Below are 17984 nucleotides of genomic sequence, written 5' to 3'. Positions count from 1 at the left end.
TCCATTCTCAGGATTAAAATTTTCTTCAACAGCTTCAAAAACAATATGCTAAGCAAAGTATCCTGCACTATGGCAAAATATCATCCTTCAATTGAGTGCATGTATTTTAGCACAGAATAGATCAGAAAAGCACAGTCTTTAAAATGCAGTGTCAGTATACAAAAAGTTATAAAAGGCATACTGTGGGCAACAGAGAGAAGGAAGAGAAGGTTGAGCGTCAAATATGAGAACCTTTATCAAAGCTGCAAGCTTGCCTCCATGGCACAACGCTCTCCGATCTACAGAACAAGATGATACATTATTGTAATAACTTCAGCCTTTTTTTTTTGTGCTGGGTCTGCTTTTTTGCTGTCACTTGCTTTCCTGGTGACATCCAAGATTTTACAGTGAAAACATAAGTTCTCTCCCCTAGTGAACATTTTCTGTGGAAGCAATAAAGTGCCAAGTCCTCCCCCCCTTCATGCACAGCAGGGTACTTGATCTGCATGTTGATACAAACTCTTTTGTCAAGCAATGCAAATCCCCCCAACACTTCCCTCCTGTACATATTTAGCATTCCAGCTGTGCTAATGTGCTCATCCAAGCAGTGGCTCTTAGTTCCAGAATATCCACCCCTTCCATCATAAAGTATTTCACAGTGTATCGAGTATTAAAAGCAGGGTTTAAAACAAAACAAAACAGCAGAACTCCTTTTGAGAAAAGAGACCTAGACATTACAAAATCAAATAGAAGAAGTGTGTTCTTTTATTATCAACAACCTGCAGGTATCAAAATGAGGAAGGGAAATGGGGGGGGAAAGGTGTTTTGGGGTGGGAAACAAAGAAAAGAGATAGCTCTCCATGCTGATTAATCATGTTGGGTTTGGAATATGTTTTCCAATAGAACCGGGACACTCATCATAGTATGTGTTATCTGTGTGTGTATACGTATGTCAACAGTCATAGTCATAATGCAGTGGACTGAGATGGGAACCGTCTTTCAAGCTCCTCCACTACACGGCTCAAGTTGCCGTTCTGATGGCTGGGCTCAGAAACAGTCTCAGTACTAGGTGGATCTGGCGTCGCAACTGGTTTCAGCTTGGCTATGTGTTTTGGTAGCATGTTGTTTTTGTCTATTTGACTGTACATGTTGGCCACTGATTTTTCAATATCTGCCAAGTTCTGGATATTTTTAAGAATCCCCTTCAGTTCCTTCCGGGGAAGGGGAGGAGGGTCAGGCACATGAGCTTGTGAGCACACGTCCTGCTTGGAAAGGGACTTGGTGTGTTTTGGAGGGGACAGGAGCCGGGGGCCAAAGGTGAATGATGAAGAGGACAAAAAACTGGCTGGAGGCGAAGGAAGTTGCGGTGGCAAGGGGGGTGGAGTTGGTGGTGGAGGAGGGGGAGGAGGGGTTTGGGGAGGGTCTGGAATGTTTTCTATAACTTCTTGTTTCAGCTGAAGATTCAAGAGGTTTTGGTGAGTGGGTATTTTGGTCCTCAATGAAGGAGTAGGCGGCTTGTGACTTGGCGGAGGAGACAACTGTTCAGAAGTGTCATGATGGATGATGATTACAGATGGTATTTCCAGTTCAGCAAGCTCAGAGCAAGGCATGAGAGATGAGAAAGAAGGTGAATGGTGGTCTGGAGAGGCAAGGACACTCTCAGACGACATCTCCAGTGTGCTCTCTCCCTCTTGGGTGCTGCTGCTGTGTGCTGGTGAATGCAAACTTCTAACCTCTTGGGGTTTCACTTGTTTCATTTCCTGCAGAGCCTGCTGCTCAAACTGCCTTGCCTTCTCTTTGACAGACACTTTGGTCCCAATGATCTTTCTGAAGATTGGACTGCTGTGCTGGACTTCTGCTCTTTCCCTCTCTGCTCTTTTTTTCTCCTGCTCCCACTGAACAGGGTCCATGATGACGGCCCTGCTCAAAGCATCAGAAACATGTTTTCTAGAGGCATGAGTGGGTAAAGTCCATGCTCGATGAATATCTCCCAAAGGGCACCCCATCAGAACATCTTTCAATGGTAGCCTTCTAGGAGAAAGTGGAGATAGAAAATCTTCCCTTTCTTGGAGAACTCCTGTGCCCTCCATATACAGAGGGTTTTGAGTTATTAATGGATTCTCATCAGATATAAATGTAACATTACTTTCAGATTTGGGTAAGTTATTGTTCAGTGTTCCATTGATATTAGACTGCTTGTGTGCTTCAATAGCACGAGAAGCAAAGCTGCTAATAGCTCTCTGATGGTCTCCTTCTTCAAACACTGACTTTTTCCTCCTGCTTTGTTGAAAATGGTAGAGAAGAAAAAGACTCGAAAGAAAAGAAGATAATCAAAGGTAAGGAAACATGCATGGACACTGATTCACATGACAAAATATAATGTGAATGAAGTGAACAAAAGCAAAGGCATCTAAAGTCTTCTAAGGTTATCTACAAATCTAGATTTATATGTAACTAAACTATAAGTAATTTAGCTACTAAGGCAAGATGTAGTCTTTATTTAACTATGGGAAGTGATTTACTTCTTCAGGATAGAGAGAATAAATAATGTCCTAAATTTAAACAAATTTCTCAACAAAAGTTATCACTCGCTAGACATCTAGGTTCTCCCGCTTTCCCGAATTAAAATATCACCATTAAAAGGAATTTTGCATAAGCTCTATCTCTACAAGTGCACTTGGTATACAAGTATAATTCAAGGGCTGTGATTAGAAATAAGGAGAAATGAGGTCAAAGACATCTGCCTAATAGAGCCTGGATTGTGCTAAGTGACAAAAGAAGTATTCGCATTCTGTAACAGACTAACAGTGCAAACCTAAGGACACTTTCTGGAAGTAAGTCCTGAATAGACCTTAGCAGAATTCAGAATAGACCTCCTTAGGATTGTTCTGTAACTAACCACCCCAATCCATGATGGCCTATGAGTGTACAGGATATGATGCACACCTGGAACCACCTGGAACCACCCAGAGCAACAGCTTTGTTATTCATTTTAGTAGAGGGAATAGCTCCATTTTGGCATCTTTTGCATGGGCAATGATGTCTCCTAAATTGAAAAAGCTCCATGTTCAACCATTCCGATGTACATGAATGGTTCTTGACTTGGTGACCAAGAAACGTAGGTATACATCACAATCACTGCACATTGAATTTTACTCTTCTGGCTGAAATATGTACAAGTCCTTAGTGGACTGGTGCCACCCTGGGAGTGAAGATGAAGGTTTCTACACCTAACATGGATAGCTAAGGGTATAGTTTCGAGTGTGATGACTCACTACATAGAGGCCATTTTCAGTGGCATCTGAATAACAACTACACTATGTGATCTGCTACGAAGAAAAAGCCTTTTTTAATTGAAAACTGCATTTATCTAATTCATTCCACCAAATCATTTTCCCATGCAATCCCTGCTCATTACAGTTGTATTTAGTAACAGTTAGTTTGAGATCTCTTGCTGTCTTCAAACCATTTGTTTTCCCAGAGTCAAACTGCATATTAGCAATGCTGCCAAAGTTCTTAATGATCTGATTTGGAATATGAATTTGTCCAGCTTGTGATGCTTGGATGTATTCCGAATCAAGTGTTATTTTCCCCATGAAGTTCTCTGCAGTTTGTGATGTAAAATGAGATTCTGTATATTATATACCTAGAAAACAATGTGCAGCCTGCTTAGTAGATAGCTGCAAAGCAACATTAAGTGAAGAAGTATCTTTCACCAAACAGTTACGCAAGTCACAGGGCAGAACTCTCAGAAAGAGAGCATTTTCACAAGAATTCTCTGAGAAAGATTGTATATACCAATATGATTTCAAATAAAGCTAAAAGAGATTTGCCTGCTGCTGTTGCAGGTATGATGAAATGAACAGGGTTACACTTTGATAATTTGCAGTCCATGTCTGCAAACATTAGATTGCTTAATTGTGTCCAGTCTCATTGATATTATTGAATCTTCTAGTGAATGAAAAGTTTCAGAAGTCTGAAAAGTGCTACTGGAAGAAACTAGTGAAACAGAATAGAACAGCTAGAAAGTTACTGGACCCAAAGGCACACAGAACAACAGTGATTTCAATGTCTAATCCCCACTCCCCTTTGGAAGGAGAAAGGAAAACTTGTAAACCAAATGACTTAAGAAGTAAATTTCTACCATGTACTGCAGACTAAAAACTAAAAAAAATAATTCAGCTACTTTTCTATCTTCTACAATACTATCCCCATGATGCAAGTTTACTTACTGATGCCTATGTATCGAAACAGAGAGAGAGAGACAGAGAGAGAGAGAATAAGGGAAAGGACACAAACATACTTACAATTTTTAGCCATGTTTTAATTATATAAAAGACCAACCATTACTTGAAAATGGATTGACTGGTATGTCAAATAACTTATTAAAATATGAGATTCGATTTTTTTCAAAAACCATTTTCTCTCAGAAAGGTTTACATATGTCATGACCAAGAAACCACTATGTCCTTGATCTGAAGTGAGCTCAGTGTACACATTGAAGCTTCTGAAGCTTCATTATCAAAGGAGTCCAACTCTACTGCATAGAGCTTACGATAATGTCAGCAATAGCCTCCAAAGCTGCATGAAGTCCAGGGATGGGTTTGATGTGCATTCAAAAAATGTTTGGATTCATCTAGAGGACTCTTTGAACTTCAGCGTCTATCATAACAAGATCTTTAATTAAGCTATATATGATACCCTCTGTACCCAGACTTTGAAAATCCTTGTACATGTATTATATATACTTGAACAGATATTCCCTGTCTTTCCTGACAACTGCTTCTCCCCTCTTAATTCCATCTCCCACACATGACTGGCAATTTGCACTCAAGATCTTTCCAGGAGTTAACTCCCCCCCCCCCAACCCTTGGAAAGGAATGTTTGGCTTCCTTTGATCAAGTGATGACACCCTGTCACAACTGCCACTTGTCTGCAGGGGTGAAAGGAAGATTTAAAAAAGAAAGAGAAACGATCACATCCAAACTACAGAAAACTGATCTTTGCTAACTCATGCAGACATCTTCATAAATATACATATACACAAGACTCTTTCTGTTGCTATTCATATACACATTTAGTTCTGTTGGGCATTCTTCTGAATGAGAAGCGTACATTACAGCTGCAATTGCAGCCCACGATGGAGGGGCATCCTGAACTGGAGAAGCATCACAGCTGTTCTAAGGCTGCAGACATATCAGATCACACTCTAAGGACTTGGTGGTAGTCAGGTAGATTGGTGGACAGCAGCTGCCCTGGATTCAGTGAACAATAGCAGCACCTAGGAAACTTTTGTACTGTCCTTTTCACTCTCTTCCAGCTCACGGCCTGGTGTTTTGTTCAAAGTTAGTAAGTGCTGCAAGGCCCTCTGCCCTAGCATGTGATCTTCTTCCCATTGGAGGATGCCTGCGGACATGCGCCCTCATCCCATCCCAACCTGGCTCTGGTTGCACTGTATACTGAACAACCAGCCAGACCAGAAGAGCTGCACACCCAGCTGAAAGGTGTGGAGGGGTAATAAGAATAGTGAAGTTGCATGGGCACAGCTTGCTGCCCAAGTACACAATTAGCTCAGCCATGATGCAGCAGAGAAGACACACGTGTGCAGGACTCCTGAAGAAGCTGGGTGGTGCATACCAACCCTGAGAGTCCACCTGTGCCATGTGCAGAGGCCTTGCAATATGCTGTCATAATACAGGCTTATAATCTTACCCTATTAACAACGATATTTCAGTACTTGTTATTGTTCTTACAAATGTACTTACCAGAATAATTGCTGTTAGATGTGAAGACAATTCTAGTTGCATTGCATTGCATATTACATGACTGAATATCATTGTTTCCAGCATAAACTGAGACATTTTCTGGTGAACACCTGAAACTACTAGTGGGCTGCTAACTTGGTTTGTGTTTTACAGATGGATGCTCTAATTGTGTACTTATAAATGTCCTTTTGTCCATTTGCCAGCTGCATAAGCAATGCTTTCCGCCTCCTTTTGGGGGCAACAAGACCATACTGCATACATGAGGGAAAGGGTCATGCCCTCATGTTTAGAAAACAAGATACAGTCTCAAGAAGAATTAATGTTTTAAATAGAAGAAGATAAAGATATTGGATATCTTTATTTTAAATAGAAGAAGATAAAGATATTGGATAAAGATATTTATATCCTGCCCTCCACTCTGAAGAGTCTCAGAGTGGCTCACAATCTCCTTTACCTTCCTCCCCCACAACAAACACCCTGTGAAGTGGGTGGGGCTGGAGAGGACTCTCACAACAGCTGCCCTTTCAAGGACAACCTCTGCCAGAGCTATGGCTGACCCAAGGCCATGCTAGCAGGTGCAAGTGGAGGAGTGGGGAATCAAACCCGGTTCTCCCAGATAAGAGTCCACGCACTTAACCACTACACCAAACTGGCTCTCTAGTGAGGGAGTGCACTGAGGCAACAGAAATGGAGCCACACTGAGAGAAGAGAGCAAAAGAGTTGAGAGTCAGCTCAGGTGAACTGCAGGGGAGCAATAATCCCAAGTGTGGAGGTAGTGAACAGCCATGTTTTTCCATTAGATGACCTGGGAAGAGTGGAGCATGCAGCGACCAGCACTGGGGCCCAAAGCATGACTCCTGCTAGATACAGTGACTGGCCTAATCATGAGTAAAGAAAGTGGGAAGAGGAGCAGGAAACAGTCAGTTCTCCTAGTTGTGCCTAGAAGGGGAAGAAAGTGCCCTGAGATGGTCTTAAGATGAGGATCATAATGTTTTTCAGCCCTCTTCTCTTCCCCTGGCTCCTGGGACAACTGAGTGCGTAAGTCAGAAGAGTTCCATGAACAATGTGTGAAGGAAGCCCATCCTCACCCAAGCTGAAATCCATTTAGCCTCTGAATTACAGCTTGAATTGCTATACCTAGATACTACAAGTTTCGAGGACTTACATGGTACTGTCGCCGAGTTCTTCATACAAATTAGTGGCAGGAGCACTTGCTGGCTTGCCAGCTGGTAAGGCCATCTGGATTCGAGCTGTCTTGGCGCATTCAGCTTGTCTCCTTTGGTGAATCGCATGGGAAAAGAAAAAAGTGCATCACAAACACAGTCTCTAACCAGGATCACATCAACAGCAGCAACCACGGAAAGCATATTTTTCACAGCTTTTCATCTTGTAACAGGATACGGCACTAAGAAAATGAAGCAGTGGGGAAAATCTGACATCTTAACTGGTTCTATTTGCTTCAAAATTATTCAACTCTGTTACAAAGAAATATCCTTTTTCATGCTTGACTAAAAGTTCTGGAAGATTTGAATCACCAGCTCTAGCTCTGAAATTGACACCTTTGATGCTTGAACATGAATGTGGAGTGTGTCCCACTGACTTCACTGGAACTTATTTCTAAGTAACTGTGTTTTAAGAAAAGAGCCTACATTTGTCTTATAGAGTAGATAAGACTAGATTATCTCTGTGTGTACTCGTGACCTTAAAATCTATGTATTGATTAGTCTGGGTTAGGAAAGCACTCCAGGATTTACTCTTAATCCGATTACACTATCAGGCCAATTCTGACCATGTTATCTGTGGCCTGTCAGACAAAAGCATCCTTTTCTGTATACACACACACTCACATGCACGGCATACAACTAAACATAACATATTTAATTTGATAATATCTACCTTACACTATAAATTCAAAACATATTAAACAGCTATCAGTTATTTTGTTGCTTTTAAAACCCAGGCATATCCTGAGGTACGTCAGTTTTATAGTTTGACTTTACTGCTGGCTGAAGTACTTCTGCAGGAGACATTAAATCTGAGCACGGAGGCTTGCATTTGTACAAAATAACTCCTGTCATCTCTCTCAATGTCATAGCTGAGTCATAAAACACATGCATTTTGCTAGATGGATGTTAGATTTGGAAAGGCAGCCACTTTCCAACTCAGCACAGGATGGCCGGGGGAGGATGGTGGAAGGACCCCTTCTAACGTCCCAGTGCCTGCCTTGAAAGCAATTCCAGCCTCAGATTGCTCTGCTGGAACATTATGAGGTTCAAAGCAAAACAATGCTAATTGTCACCTTTGTTGAGATATTGGAATACATACTTACTCTTTAAATCTGTTTTGTAAAGCAGAATAATAAAATAAGAAAAAGAACAGGTTATGAGTTTCACTTAGAAAACTAATTCAAAATCATGAAATCTAATACATTTTTGTAACCATCTCATTTTATACATATAAATGATTCAAATGACATTTGAAGGACACTATGGAAGCCTCCCCCCCACTCCCAATACACACTTCTGATGTTTGCTGCCTTGGGGACCCAGGAAAGGCAGTCTGGAAACATTTTAAATGAATGAATAGACAAATAATCAATGCACAATCAGCCATAAAATGATTTGACAGGGAGGGGAAAAAAGTATTGGATAACACCTTTGTGAAATCAGTTAAAAACCCAGCTATCAAAGGATAAGGATTTTAAAGTTAGTAGTGCAAATGGAAAGGAAGCTTTATACTTCCCTCATTTTAATTTACATACAGGATATTAAGGATTTTTTAAACAATAGGGCTCCTATGCATTGGGGGTGGGGTCTAAGTAGGGATGTTCCACCCCTGCAGGTTTGCCAGGCACCCACTGAGGGTAGGAGATATCCCAGTCCAAGCTCCCATTGCCACTGTTGGTCAGATGGTTGGTAAGAGAAAAAATAAAGTAATCCTCCCCCACCAATAATTACAACAGCATTACTTCATGTCCAGGGAAAACTTGAAAGTGATGTCATGTCTCTCTATGAATCACTAGGTTCTCGCAATTCCTAGAGAGGCATGATTTCACTTACTAGTTTCCCACAGAAGTGACATACTGCCGTCATACCAATGGTGCCCCTGATGTCTCTGCTCTTCTTAACTCCTGACAGTTGTCAGCCAACCTGACTCCTCTAATTTATAGCCCTTCAGTTGTAATTGCACTCTTGATTTGTGCAGAATGCTGAAATTTCAAAGGTACTCCTTAACAGGAAAGAATAATGCTCACTTCTTGGCTTATTTAGAAGTGGATTCAGAGCAGTGCTACAACAATGCTAATTTCAGACTGGAAAATAAGCAATGTAAAATTCATTTAATTTTACTGTCCTTTTTACTACATGCAAAAAAATTAATTCATTGAATATTAAGCTGATCAGTGGGCTGGAAAACACTGAAAAATGTTGCTGCTACAGACAAAAAGTTTTAATATAAAGCAAATTTTAATGTTTCCATTATATGTGCACTGATGATGACAGTTATGTTCATTCAGCTATAATCTTTGCACTAAGAAGCAGTTCCCTCTCCCCCTTGAACTCTGATAGCTAGTGGAAGGAAAGCCATAACAATAAGTAGAAAATTGACATGGGTTGGTTCCAGCCAGACTTTTTGCTCAGTCTGATCCAAGTCTTCCTTTTATTATAGTCACTACCCCTTAAGGCCTTTGTAAATCCAAGCCCCATGATCCCCAGTATTACCCTTCTTGGTGGCTAAAGCAACCTCTTTCCTTTTGAACTAGCAGAACAGCTGGCTGGATCCAACCCCAACTTCCTGTATTATTTATCCTAGCCCATAGGCTGCATGTGCTGAGTAATTTTTTTGGAGAAATCTGGCTTCCACTGGAAAAAAGATAACTATCTCTAAAAAGGCTCTACGTGAGGAACTTAACAGAAGTGAAGTGGCAGCCTGATGGTGCAATCCTAAACAGAGTTACCCCATCTAAGGCCACTTACTTCAGTGGACTTCAAGGGGTGTAACTCTGATTAGGATGACGCACCATGAAGGAAAAGTATAGGAAGTGCACAATGGTAGAGGCAACTCCTCTTTGTGGAAGCACTGTGAAAAGTGGATCTCAGTGCTGGGCATCCCTTGCAGCACATCAATCAGAGAGCATTTTAAGAGACTTTCTATGAATTGGTGGAAATCAAAATTATACAGAGAGAGAAAAGTGAAGGCAGGATCACTGGAAGAGAGGATACACGGAATAGATATCCATGCCTTATCTGGACCAATATTGCCAGCTATAACTGACATCAATCTGCCTCAGCAGATAAAGCTAGAATATTATTTTTACAAAAAAATTCTATTCTTCTAAGCCAGGGATGGCCAACAGTAGCTCTCCAGATGTTTTTTGCCTACAGCTCCCATCAACCCCAGCCAGCATGGCCAATGGCTGGGGCTGATGGGAGTTGTAGGCAAAAAACATCTGGAGAGCTACCATTGGCCACCCCTGCTCTAAGTCACAGCTTTTCCATAAAACAGTGTGGTGGTAGTGGCACCAAAAGCCTGGTGGCACCAAAGGCCTTTGCTTTTTGAGGGGTATGAATTTAAACCTTGTGCCTCCTTCAAAGGCTCTCAGTGGACAAGGAACTTACTGGACCATTACAGTAGTACATGAAATACACCATGTCTCTTTAAGCATATCCCAGAGCTGGCCTTCTCTTAGGTCAAGAAGGCTACAGATGGTTAGAAATGGATTCTATTCATTTGCAGCTCTATTATGGCCTGCTGATTTCCAACTGAGGTATCACAACTGCCTGCATTGGAGTGAATTCCCCATTTGGCCAGAGGAAGCAATAATAATCCAAGAGGCAAGCTTGAGTTGGGTTCCATCTTTTAAGCGCTTCCAGCTGCTACAGCTGTAGAGACTCAGCTATTCAATGTTTACCATCCTGGCCAGCTGATGTTTTCATAGTAAGCATTCAAGCAATTGGCCTCATACACAGGACTGCAATTACTGTAGCACCTTGGAATAATTCAAAGGCAACCCCTCCCCCAATCCCAAATCAGCTTTGCTACCCCTCTATATTTCAATGCAAGTTACTTTTCATATCCTGGGTGAGTTTTTTACATAAATATAAAGAGAAACTCATTAGACTGTTAAAAGACTCCCATAATTGCAAGACAATAAGCATCCTCATGTGGGTATGCCAGAAAACACAACAGAAAACATGCCCCAGACAAGCCTCCCAGTGCACAGTCCTTCATCCCCAACATATGAGGGATGCTACATAATCAACAATAAAGGAAGGTGTCATACTCACTGTCTGTAGCTGACCATAACTATTAAAATAGCAGGCATGCAACAAAGGATGATGATGACAGCCAAAGCCAGCAATGCCCCTTCCGTGTAGCCTACAGCTTGTGCCTGCTTCTTGACATTGGCCACCACATCTGGAGTGCGGATTTCCAAAATGCGTCCTCCTTGCCCAAGGTATGGTTGAAACTCTTTGTTGATATCCAGAAGTTTGCCATCTAGAAATCTTCAGTATTCAAGAATAAAATAAAGGATAACAAATGTAAGCAGCAAAAAACAAATGCTTCTCTGTTTCTGCTTCAGGATCCTCCCTAGGTGAGACATTTGCTTCAAAATTAGCATATTTGACACAGCCAAATGACTTAATGAAAAAAATACGTGCCCTAATGAACATTCATGCTGTTTTAATGTTTGGTGCCCCTTTATATCACTAGCTACTGCTTCTGTTCAGCTGTAATTTCCTCCCTTCTTTTTCATCCTCACTCCATGGCCTTATTTGCTCTGTCTTCTGAGCTATGGTATCCTCGCAAAGCGTGTTTAAGGGTGTGACATCCGTGACACCATCACATTGGATGTTGTGCTGCAACATATCATCAGCTAAGTTCCATAGGTTACCACAGCCCATCAGACTCAATGGCATTGAGGGCAAAGTAGTTAAAGAAACATAATGTCAAACAACAAGAGCAGCCAGGAAAACAGAGAAATGCTAAATAGACTCAAAAGATGAACATATGCATACTTTAAAGAACAAGACAAAAGGTACAATCTATTCCTATTCACTTGGGTGCAAACTAGATAACACAGGAGATTCATAGTGTCATGAGCCCTGATGAGGAGGAGCTGGAAGGGTTAACAGACCTGGAAGAGTTGCCAGTCAGTTTCTCAGCTGAACAAACAGCAGCTGGCCCATCAGTCACTCTCCAGGCACCAGTGTCAGCTGTTGACAATCAATCTCCTCCAAGCTCTCCTCCTCCTATCTCAAGAGTTTGAAGCAGGCTCCAGAAAGAACTTTCAGAGTGAAGACATGAGGCATGCTGATGCTTTAGATCTCTCAGCCCTGAGTTCTAGCAGAGTCACTGCCACCCAGGAAGCAGGCTGATTGAGACTCCCATATAGCTCCCCCCCCAGGACTTGGTAACCTTGTGGAAGCAATGAGTCTATTCTCCGGTTTGCATCCACGCTCCTTCTTGATTTCTGATCCTGACCTGCTTGATTTCCTTGGCACCCTGACATTTTGGCTTTTGGACACTGACTTCTGATTCCAGTTTGTGATTCTGCATTGGTGACTTGGCTCCTGCTTGACTTCCTGAACTTTGACCTTGGACTGGCTTTGGACTCCTGCCTGCCTGCACCCTGAGAATGTGACACCTGGGGTGAGGTCAGACGTTCATAAAATCCCGCCATGAGCATGAGTGGAGTCCGGAAGCATGTCGGATTTTAAGCGGTTGTCCAAATGTCAGCATCTGCGAATGGTGGTTAGCTCGTTCGAGTCCCGCGTTGCGACGACTGGGGCGCGGACTAATTTGATACTGCTTTAAATCAGGAACAAAATCTTTCTGACGGTTCCTGAGCAGAGTTTCTCTGTTTGAACACTCCATCGTTGGCGACTTGTCGGAAGCGCACCACCGCTTCCCTCCCAAAGCCCCTGCAAGTGATATCACTGCGCCAGTGAATGAGTGAGCGAATGTTGGCTCGATAAATCATTTACCCGCCCTTATGTCCGGAAACAAAAATCACTTTTGAAAGTAGATGTGAACTAGTGCTCGTGCAGAAAAGTAGTGCCAACGGACTAGCAAAACTTTAGTGATCTGACCTATTTAAAAGCAACGTGCTGCAGATAGCGGGCATCACTGCGCCTGCGCTAATGCAGATTGACGTCTCATGAAACGAGGTCTGGTAGAGCAATCTGATCGACCAGCGACGGGACCCACATGGGATAGAACAGGAGCCTGGCTGTTGTCTGATCGGAAAATTGGTTGTGCGGATTATAATACAGGCGCATTGCAGATGGATTTAATGGTGAGTGTGACCGCACCCATAGTGTGATTTCCCTAAGTTTTAACTTAAAACCAGCTGCAGATGATCTCATATCGGATCAGGGCAGTGGAAGAAGGAAGGCCTGTACTATCTCTGGCTGCAAGTCCCCCCTCCAATTAACGCAGCCTCTCTTAAGTAATCATTACAGATATTTAAGTGGATGCTTCATCCCTTGGGGATAGGAGGAGGGTTAAAGTGGGAGAACAGCACCCAAGAACAGATTGAGCACACACTCCCCAGCAACACATCCATAATACAATGCAGCTGCCTGTGGCTTCTTTTAGATTATACTTAAAATCAGGGCTTTTTTGATAGCAGGAACTCTTTTGCATATTAGGCCACACACCCCTGATGAAGCTAATCCTCTAAGAGCTTATAGGGTTCTTAATACAGGGCCTACTATAAGCTCCAGGAAGATTGGCTACATCAGAGGTGTGTGGCCTAATATGCAAAAGAGTTCCTGCTACAAAAAAAGCCCTGAATAAAATGTTGGGAGTTATGGCCATGACTCTCTTATGTCATGCCAGGTTTGCCACTCCGCTATCCAAAGAACACATTAAAAGAAAAAGTGATGCAACAAAAGTTATAAAGCAGACTCAGTTCTGCAAATGGTGTGTGCATTATGAGATTCAAAAGGTTTACTCAGAAGTAAAACCTATATTATTCAATTGAACTTGATCCCAGGAACATGTGCTTAGAACTGCAGACAAAGTTACTGCACTGTTCTTGTACTATATTGTTCAGCCTAAAATAGAAAAATTCCAGTGTCACTTAAACCAAAAATCTTTCTGTGCACTAGATGATGCTCATGTATACCAGATGTCTTTTGTACTGATGAAGAATATGCAGGCATTTTGCTTTGCCAGCAGCATACTTCTGGGAGGTGTCAAACACTATCTCAGTTAAAAATCCTATAAGCAATATCTCTACAGACTCTTATTTTAAAGGTTTTTATATCTCATCCATGCATATTCCATGCCAGATGAAACCAGGCTTGCTGTAAAAAATCAGACAAAGGACTTTTTAAAAAGTCAAACATTCTACAGGAGATTGTATATTCAGGTAATTCTCTCTCTCATTTTGTTTCATCAAGGGCAGTGCAAGTATCTTTAATATTTAATATCACCCATTTGGCAGCATAGCCTTTTGGTGGTACTTGTGTTGGAATCGCTTTGCAGCACACAAATTTGCAAAATAATTTTACTTGTGGTTTCTAAACATTCCCAGAACAACACTCACTTCAAATCCAGATTGTATGCTTCATTATTGATCACAAGGGATAAAACATTATACACAGTTACTTGAAGTAAAGTCCCACTGAAATCAATGGGACAGGCTTCTGAAAAAAGTGTGTATTGGGTTGCAGCCAAGGACATGAGATAAAATTGTGCAGTCTTAATCCTGTGTGAGTACTTAACTGAATAGGATGTGCAAAAAATTTCCTCTTGTCATGTCTAGGCAGTTTAGACTGCTGCCGTAATGAAAGAGGCAACTAGCTTTAGGAATTAACGTTTGGACTAAGGCTGCACAGAAAGGAAGCCATTTGCCAATTTCTGATCAACTACCTTACATTTGCTGGATGCTAGGAATCTTGCAGTGGGTGCTAGTTTAGATGAAACCTTGGTCTAATTATGTTTTTACGTTCTTCTAGAGGAATAGATTCTCAGGATGACATTACACAATTTAGTTATGCTTTGACAGCTGCAAGAGCTTCTTGCTTTATACATTTAAAACAGAGGTATACACCATCCATATCAAATAACAAAAAAGATAACAATGCATGAGTGACATCAGTCTTCCCTCGGGTTAACTACAGTCACGCTTTACATCTGCAATGTTGCACAACAAAAATCCCATTGTATTCAAAGACCTAAATCTGCTTGTGAAAGGCATAATGGCAGCCCTAGACCATTGGTCTAAATTTTTAATTTTAATAATTAAGTTGAAGAATGGTACTTCAATGTGGAAAATGATACACACTCACAATTGTGCAAGGCAGTGCCATATCCAGCACATCTACATCCACAATGATCCCTGTGTTAATGGAATACCACATGGTTGGATGTGAGCTTCACTGACATTTTGCTAGATATGTGCTATTGGGGGCCATTTTAACACATCGGAAAACATTTTTTTTTTGCATTATTTTACACATTATTTAAAAACTGACCAGATCTCCCATTTGAAAATATGATTTCCCCATTGATTTTGATTCTAGATAAATGGGAGTATTCTCTATGCCTTTTATTGCACCCACATTCTCTTCCCACTGTTCTGCAAGGCATGATAAGGTCATGAGGCATGCAAAGGAGAGAGAAAACAGTAGACTGAGTGACCCCACTCTCTCTTCCAACAAGAAGAGCAATCATGAAAGCAAACTCTGAAATCATCCTAGAGTGGAGCAAGAAGGTCACAGAGCCCCTTCAAATCTTCTTGCTGCAGCATTAGGTGAAGGAAAGTACCAGTTGGAGTTGCTTTTGAGATTAGGATAAGCATCTGAGTTTATCGGAACCAGGCCTCTGGAGGTTGCCTGCCATCAGCTAAAGCACGTTAATGCTTCAGACTGAAACTCTCACTTCATTTATCTCCTTTACTTAGCTAAGCTGACACTTGTTCACCTCTACCCCAAAGCCAAGAAAATATCCCCAAGGATTTTGCTGATTTACATTTTTAAAAGCTTTTTGAAGAGGAGAAAAATAAGCTGACTGTGCAGGCACACACACAAAAATCTAATTAGGCTGCTTCTAAGCCGATGTTAATCGGTGGCTGTTCAAAACAAAAAAACTGTACGTTTGCTTCACAAGTTTCCATTTTTTTCATGTTAACCTTCCTGAGCATAAAGACTGTACATTACAATTAAGATATAATTATACAAGGTGATTCCTTAGCCCTACAGCAAGGGAACAACATTTCCAGTTTCCCCGAATGTACTCTGAAAACAACTTCAACCTAGTTTTCTATGCATAGGACAAAATTGTGGAGGCAGTAAAGAAGTTATCTTTTTTTATTTTAATGATGCATTCCTTTGTCAAGAAACTATTCATCTTGGACAGAGTTTTCTTGCTGTAAATTAATTTTTCATTTTCACAGGTGCTGTCACTCCCCACAGACCAGTTTCTCTTCAAGGTCATTCTTCCAGGTCAGCCTGATTAGCTAACACATTACAGCTGAGAAACTTGGTTGTGTGGGGTCAGTTGCTCATATTTTGGAAAGGTTCCATAGAGGTGGCCTGGTGACTGGCTGAGGGAGGTTAATCAGTTATGGCCGGTGTTCTCCATTATAATACCCATCACAGAGCTTTTTTTGAGTAGGAACACACAGGAACGCAGTTTCAGCTGGCTTGGCGTCAGGGTGCGTGACCTAATATGCAAATGATTCAATGAAACAATGGTGATTTTAGGAGGCATGGTTGAATATGTAAATGAGTTCCTGCTGGTTTTTTTCTACAAAAAAAGCCCTGCCTATACAGATGTGAACTTAGCTCTCTACTACTCTTGCCTCCCTCCGCGCTGCCAGTGATTCTACTTGAGTTACACTCCAAGGACTGCAAGCCTCAACAATGAAACTGAGTAGGGCAATTGTAAGTAGTTAGCAATTTTAGTTTTATAAGCAATCTTAGTTTATGTTTTCTGTGCATTTCTCCACTGAACTGTACACTTTGGTCTTTTGACAACCTATTTGGATTTTTGTTTTAATAAACAGGTGAACTTTGGCTATGTTACCTTTCCAGCAGCTAGTCTGCCTTCACATCCTCTCACACTTACTTGGCAGTATGCCTGAGTTAATGTATATAGTTTTAAGCTAATGGTCCTGTAGAGAGTTCTACTGGTGATATCACTGGGATACATTTACTGAACTAAGAGAACATCACTTCATGCACAGATGAAGTAGGGTGCTCTATACAAAAGCTCAAGCTACAATGAACCATTCTGGTTGAAATCCTAGACACACCAACTAAGAAGTAAGTGGGATAAGAATAAACATGATGAATACTAGGGCAGTGAGCAGAGTGCTACATCTCTTTGGGTAGTTCATTCAATAGTAACCTTAATATCTGGACAGATGGCCTATGGGGCACTGTGTTAGGTAACTGACTCCATTTCAGTTTTACAGATGCAGTAAGGAAATTGCAGAAGAGCGGATGATGGCAGATGAGATAGAAATAATTTAAAAGGCAAATGCAGCTACTTGCATGTGGCTAGAGATGCTAAGAAAGATGGTGATGTTGTATTATTAGGGATTAATTGATATTATTATGTTTATGAAATCTAGGTCCACAATCCTGCAAAGTGCAACTGGCTACACATGAGGGTAGTCCCACCGGTAAGTTTGGAAAGCACATGGTTGAGTTGTTTTTTTTAACTGCAGATTTATATCCCGCCCATCTCTCTGAATCAGAGACTCAGAGCGGCTTACAATCTCTTATATCTTCTCCCCCTCACAACAGACACCCTGTGAGGTGAGTGGAGCTGAGAGGGCTCTCACAGCAACTGCCCTTTCAAGGACAACTCCTGCGATAGCTATGGCTAACCCAAGGCCATTCTAGCAGGTGCAAGTGGAGGAGTGGAGAATCAAACCCAGTTCTCCAAGATAAGAATTTACGCACTTAACCACAACACCAAACTGGCTCTCTTTTACTTCTGAAGCTTCACAGTCTCACCCTCTAAATTATTTGTAGTGCTTGTGATGTTTTGAATCATTGCCAAAGTGCATATATTAAGACTTCACAGAGGCTGAATATGAAATTAACATGCTCAAGAAGACATAGTGTCTTATCCTGGCTCTGCACTGTGAAGGTAAGAAGGAATTATGACACTGTGACACAAGCTGGAATGGAGACAACAAACAGTATATATATAGGGCTTTAAAAAGAAAGGAGCATGATATAATGCAACCTTGCTGGGTAAACCCTTCATGGTGAATGT

At 41.4% G+C, this 17984-nt stretch overlaps 1 protein-coding gene across 3 annotated transcripts in view; it reads right to left on the bottom strand.

Moving 5' to 3' along the window:
- PCDH15 (protocadherin related 15) overlaps positions 1-17984 on the bottom strand; it is a 475582-nt gene that overhangs the window by 23324 nt on the left and 434274 nt on the right. For all 3 annotated transcript variants that reach the window (XM_060241241.1, XM_060241242.1, XM_060241243.1), the window contains exons 30-31: positions 11030-11248; positions 6910-7020 (exon numbers count right to left, since the gene is read on the bottom strand). In XM_060241241.1, coding sequence (XP_060097224.1) covers positions 6910-7020; positions 11030-11248 — 330 coding nt within the window. The remainder of the gene's footprint in view (positions 1-6909; positions 7021-11029; positions 11249-17984) is intronic.

This window comes from Heteronotia binoei, chromosome 6, assembly GCF_032191835.1.
Source record: "Heteronotia binoei isolate CCM8104 ecotype False Entrance Well chromosome 6, APGP_CSIRO_Hbin_v1, whole genome shotgun sequence".
NCBI lineage: Eukaryota > Metazoa > Chordata > Lepidosauria > Squamata > Gekkonidae > Heteronotia > Heteronotia binoei.
The sequence above is the reverse complement of the archived record's forward strand: the minus strand, read 5'-3'. Positions and strand labels throughout refer to the sequence as shown.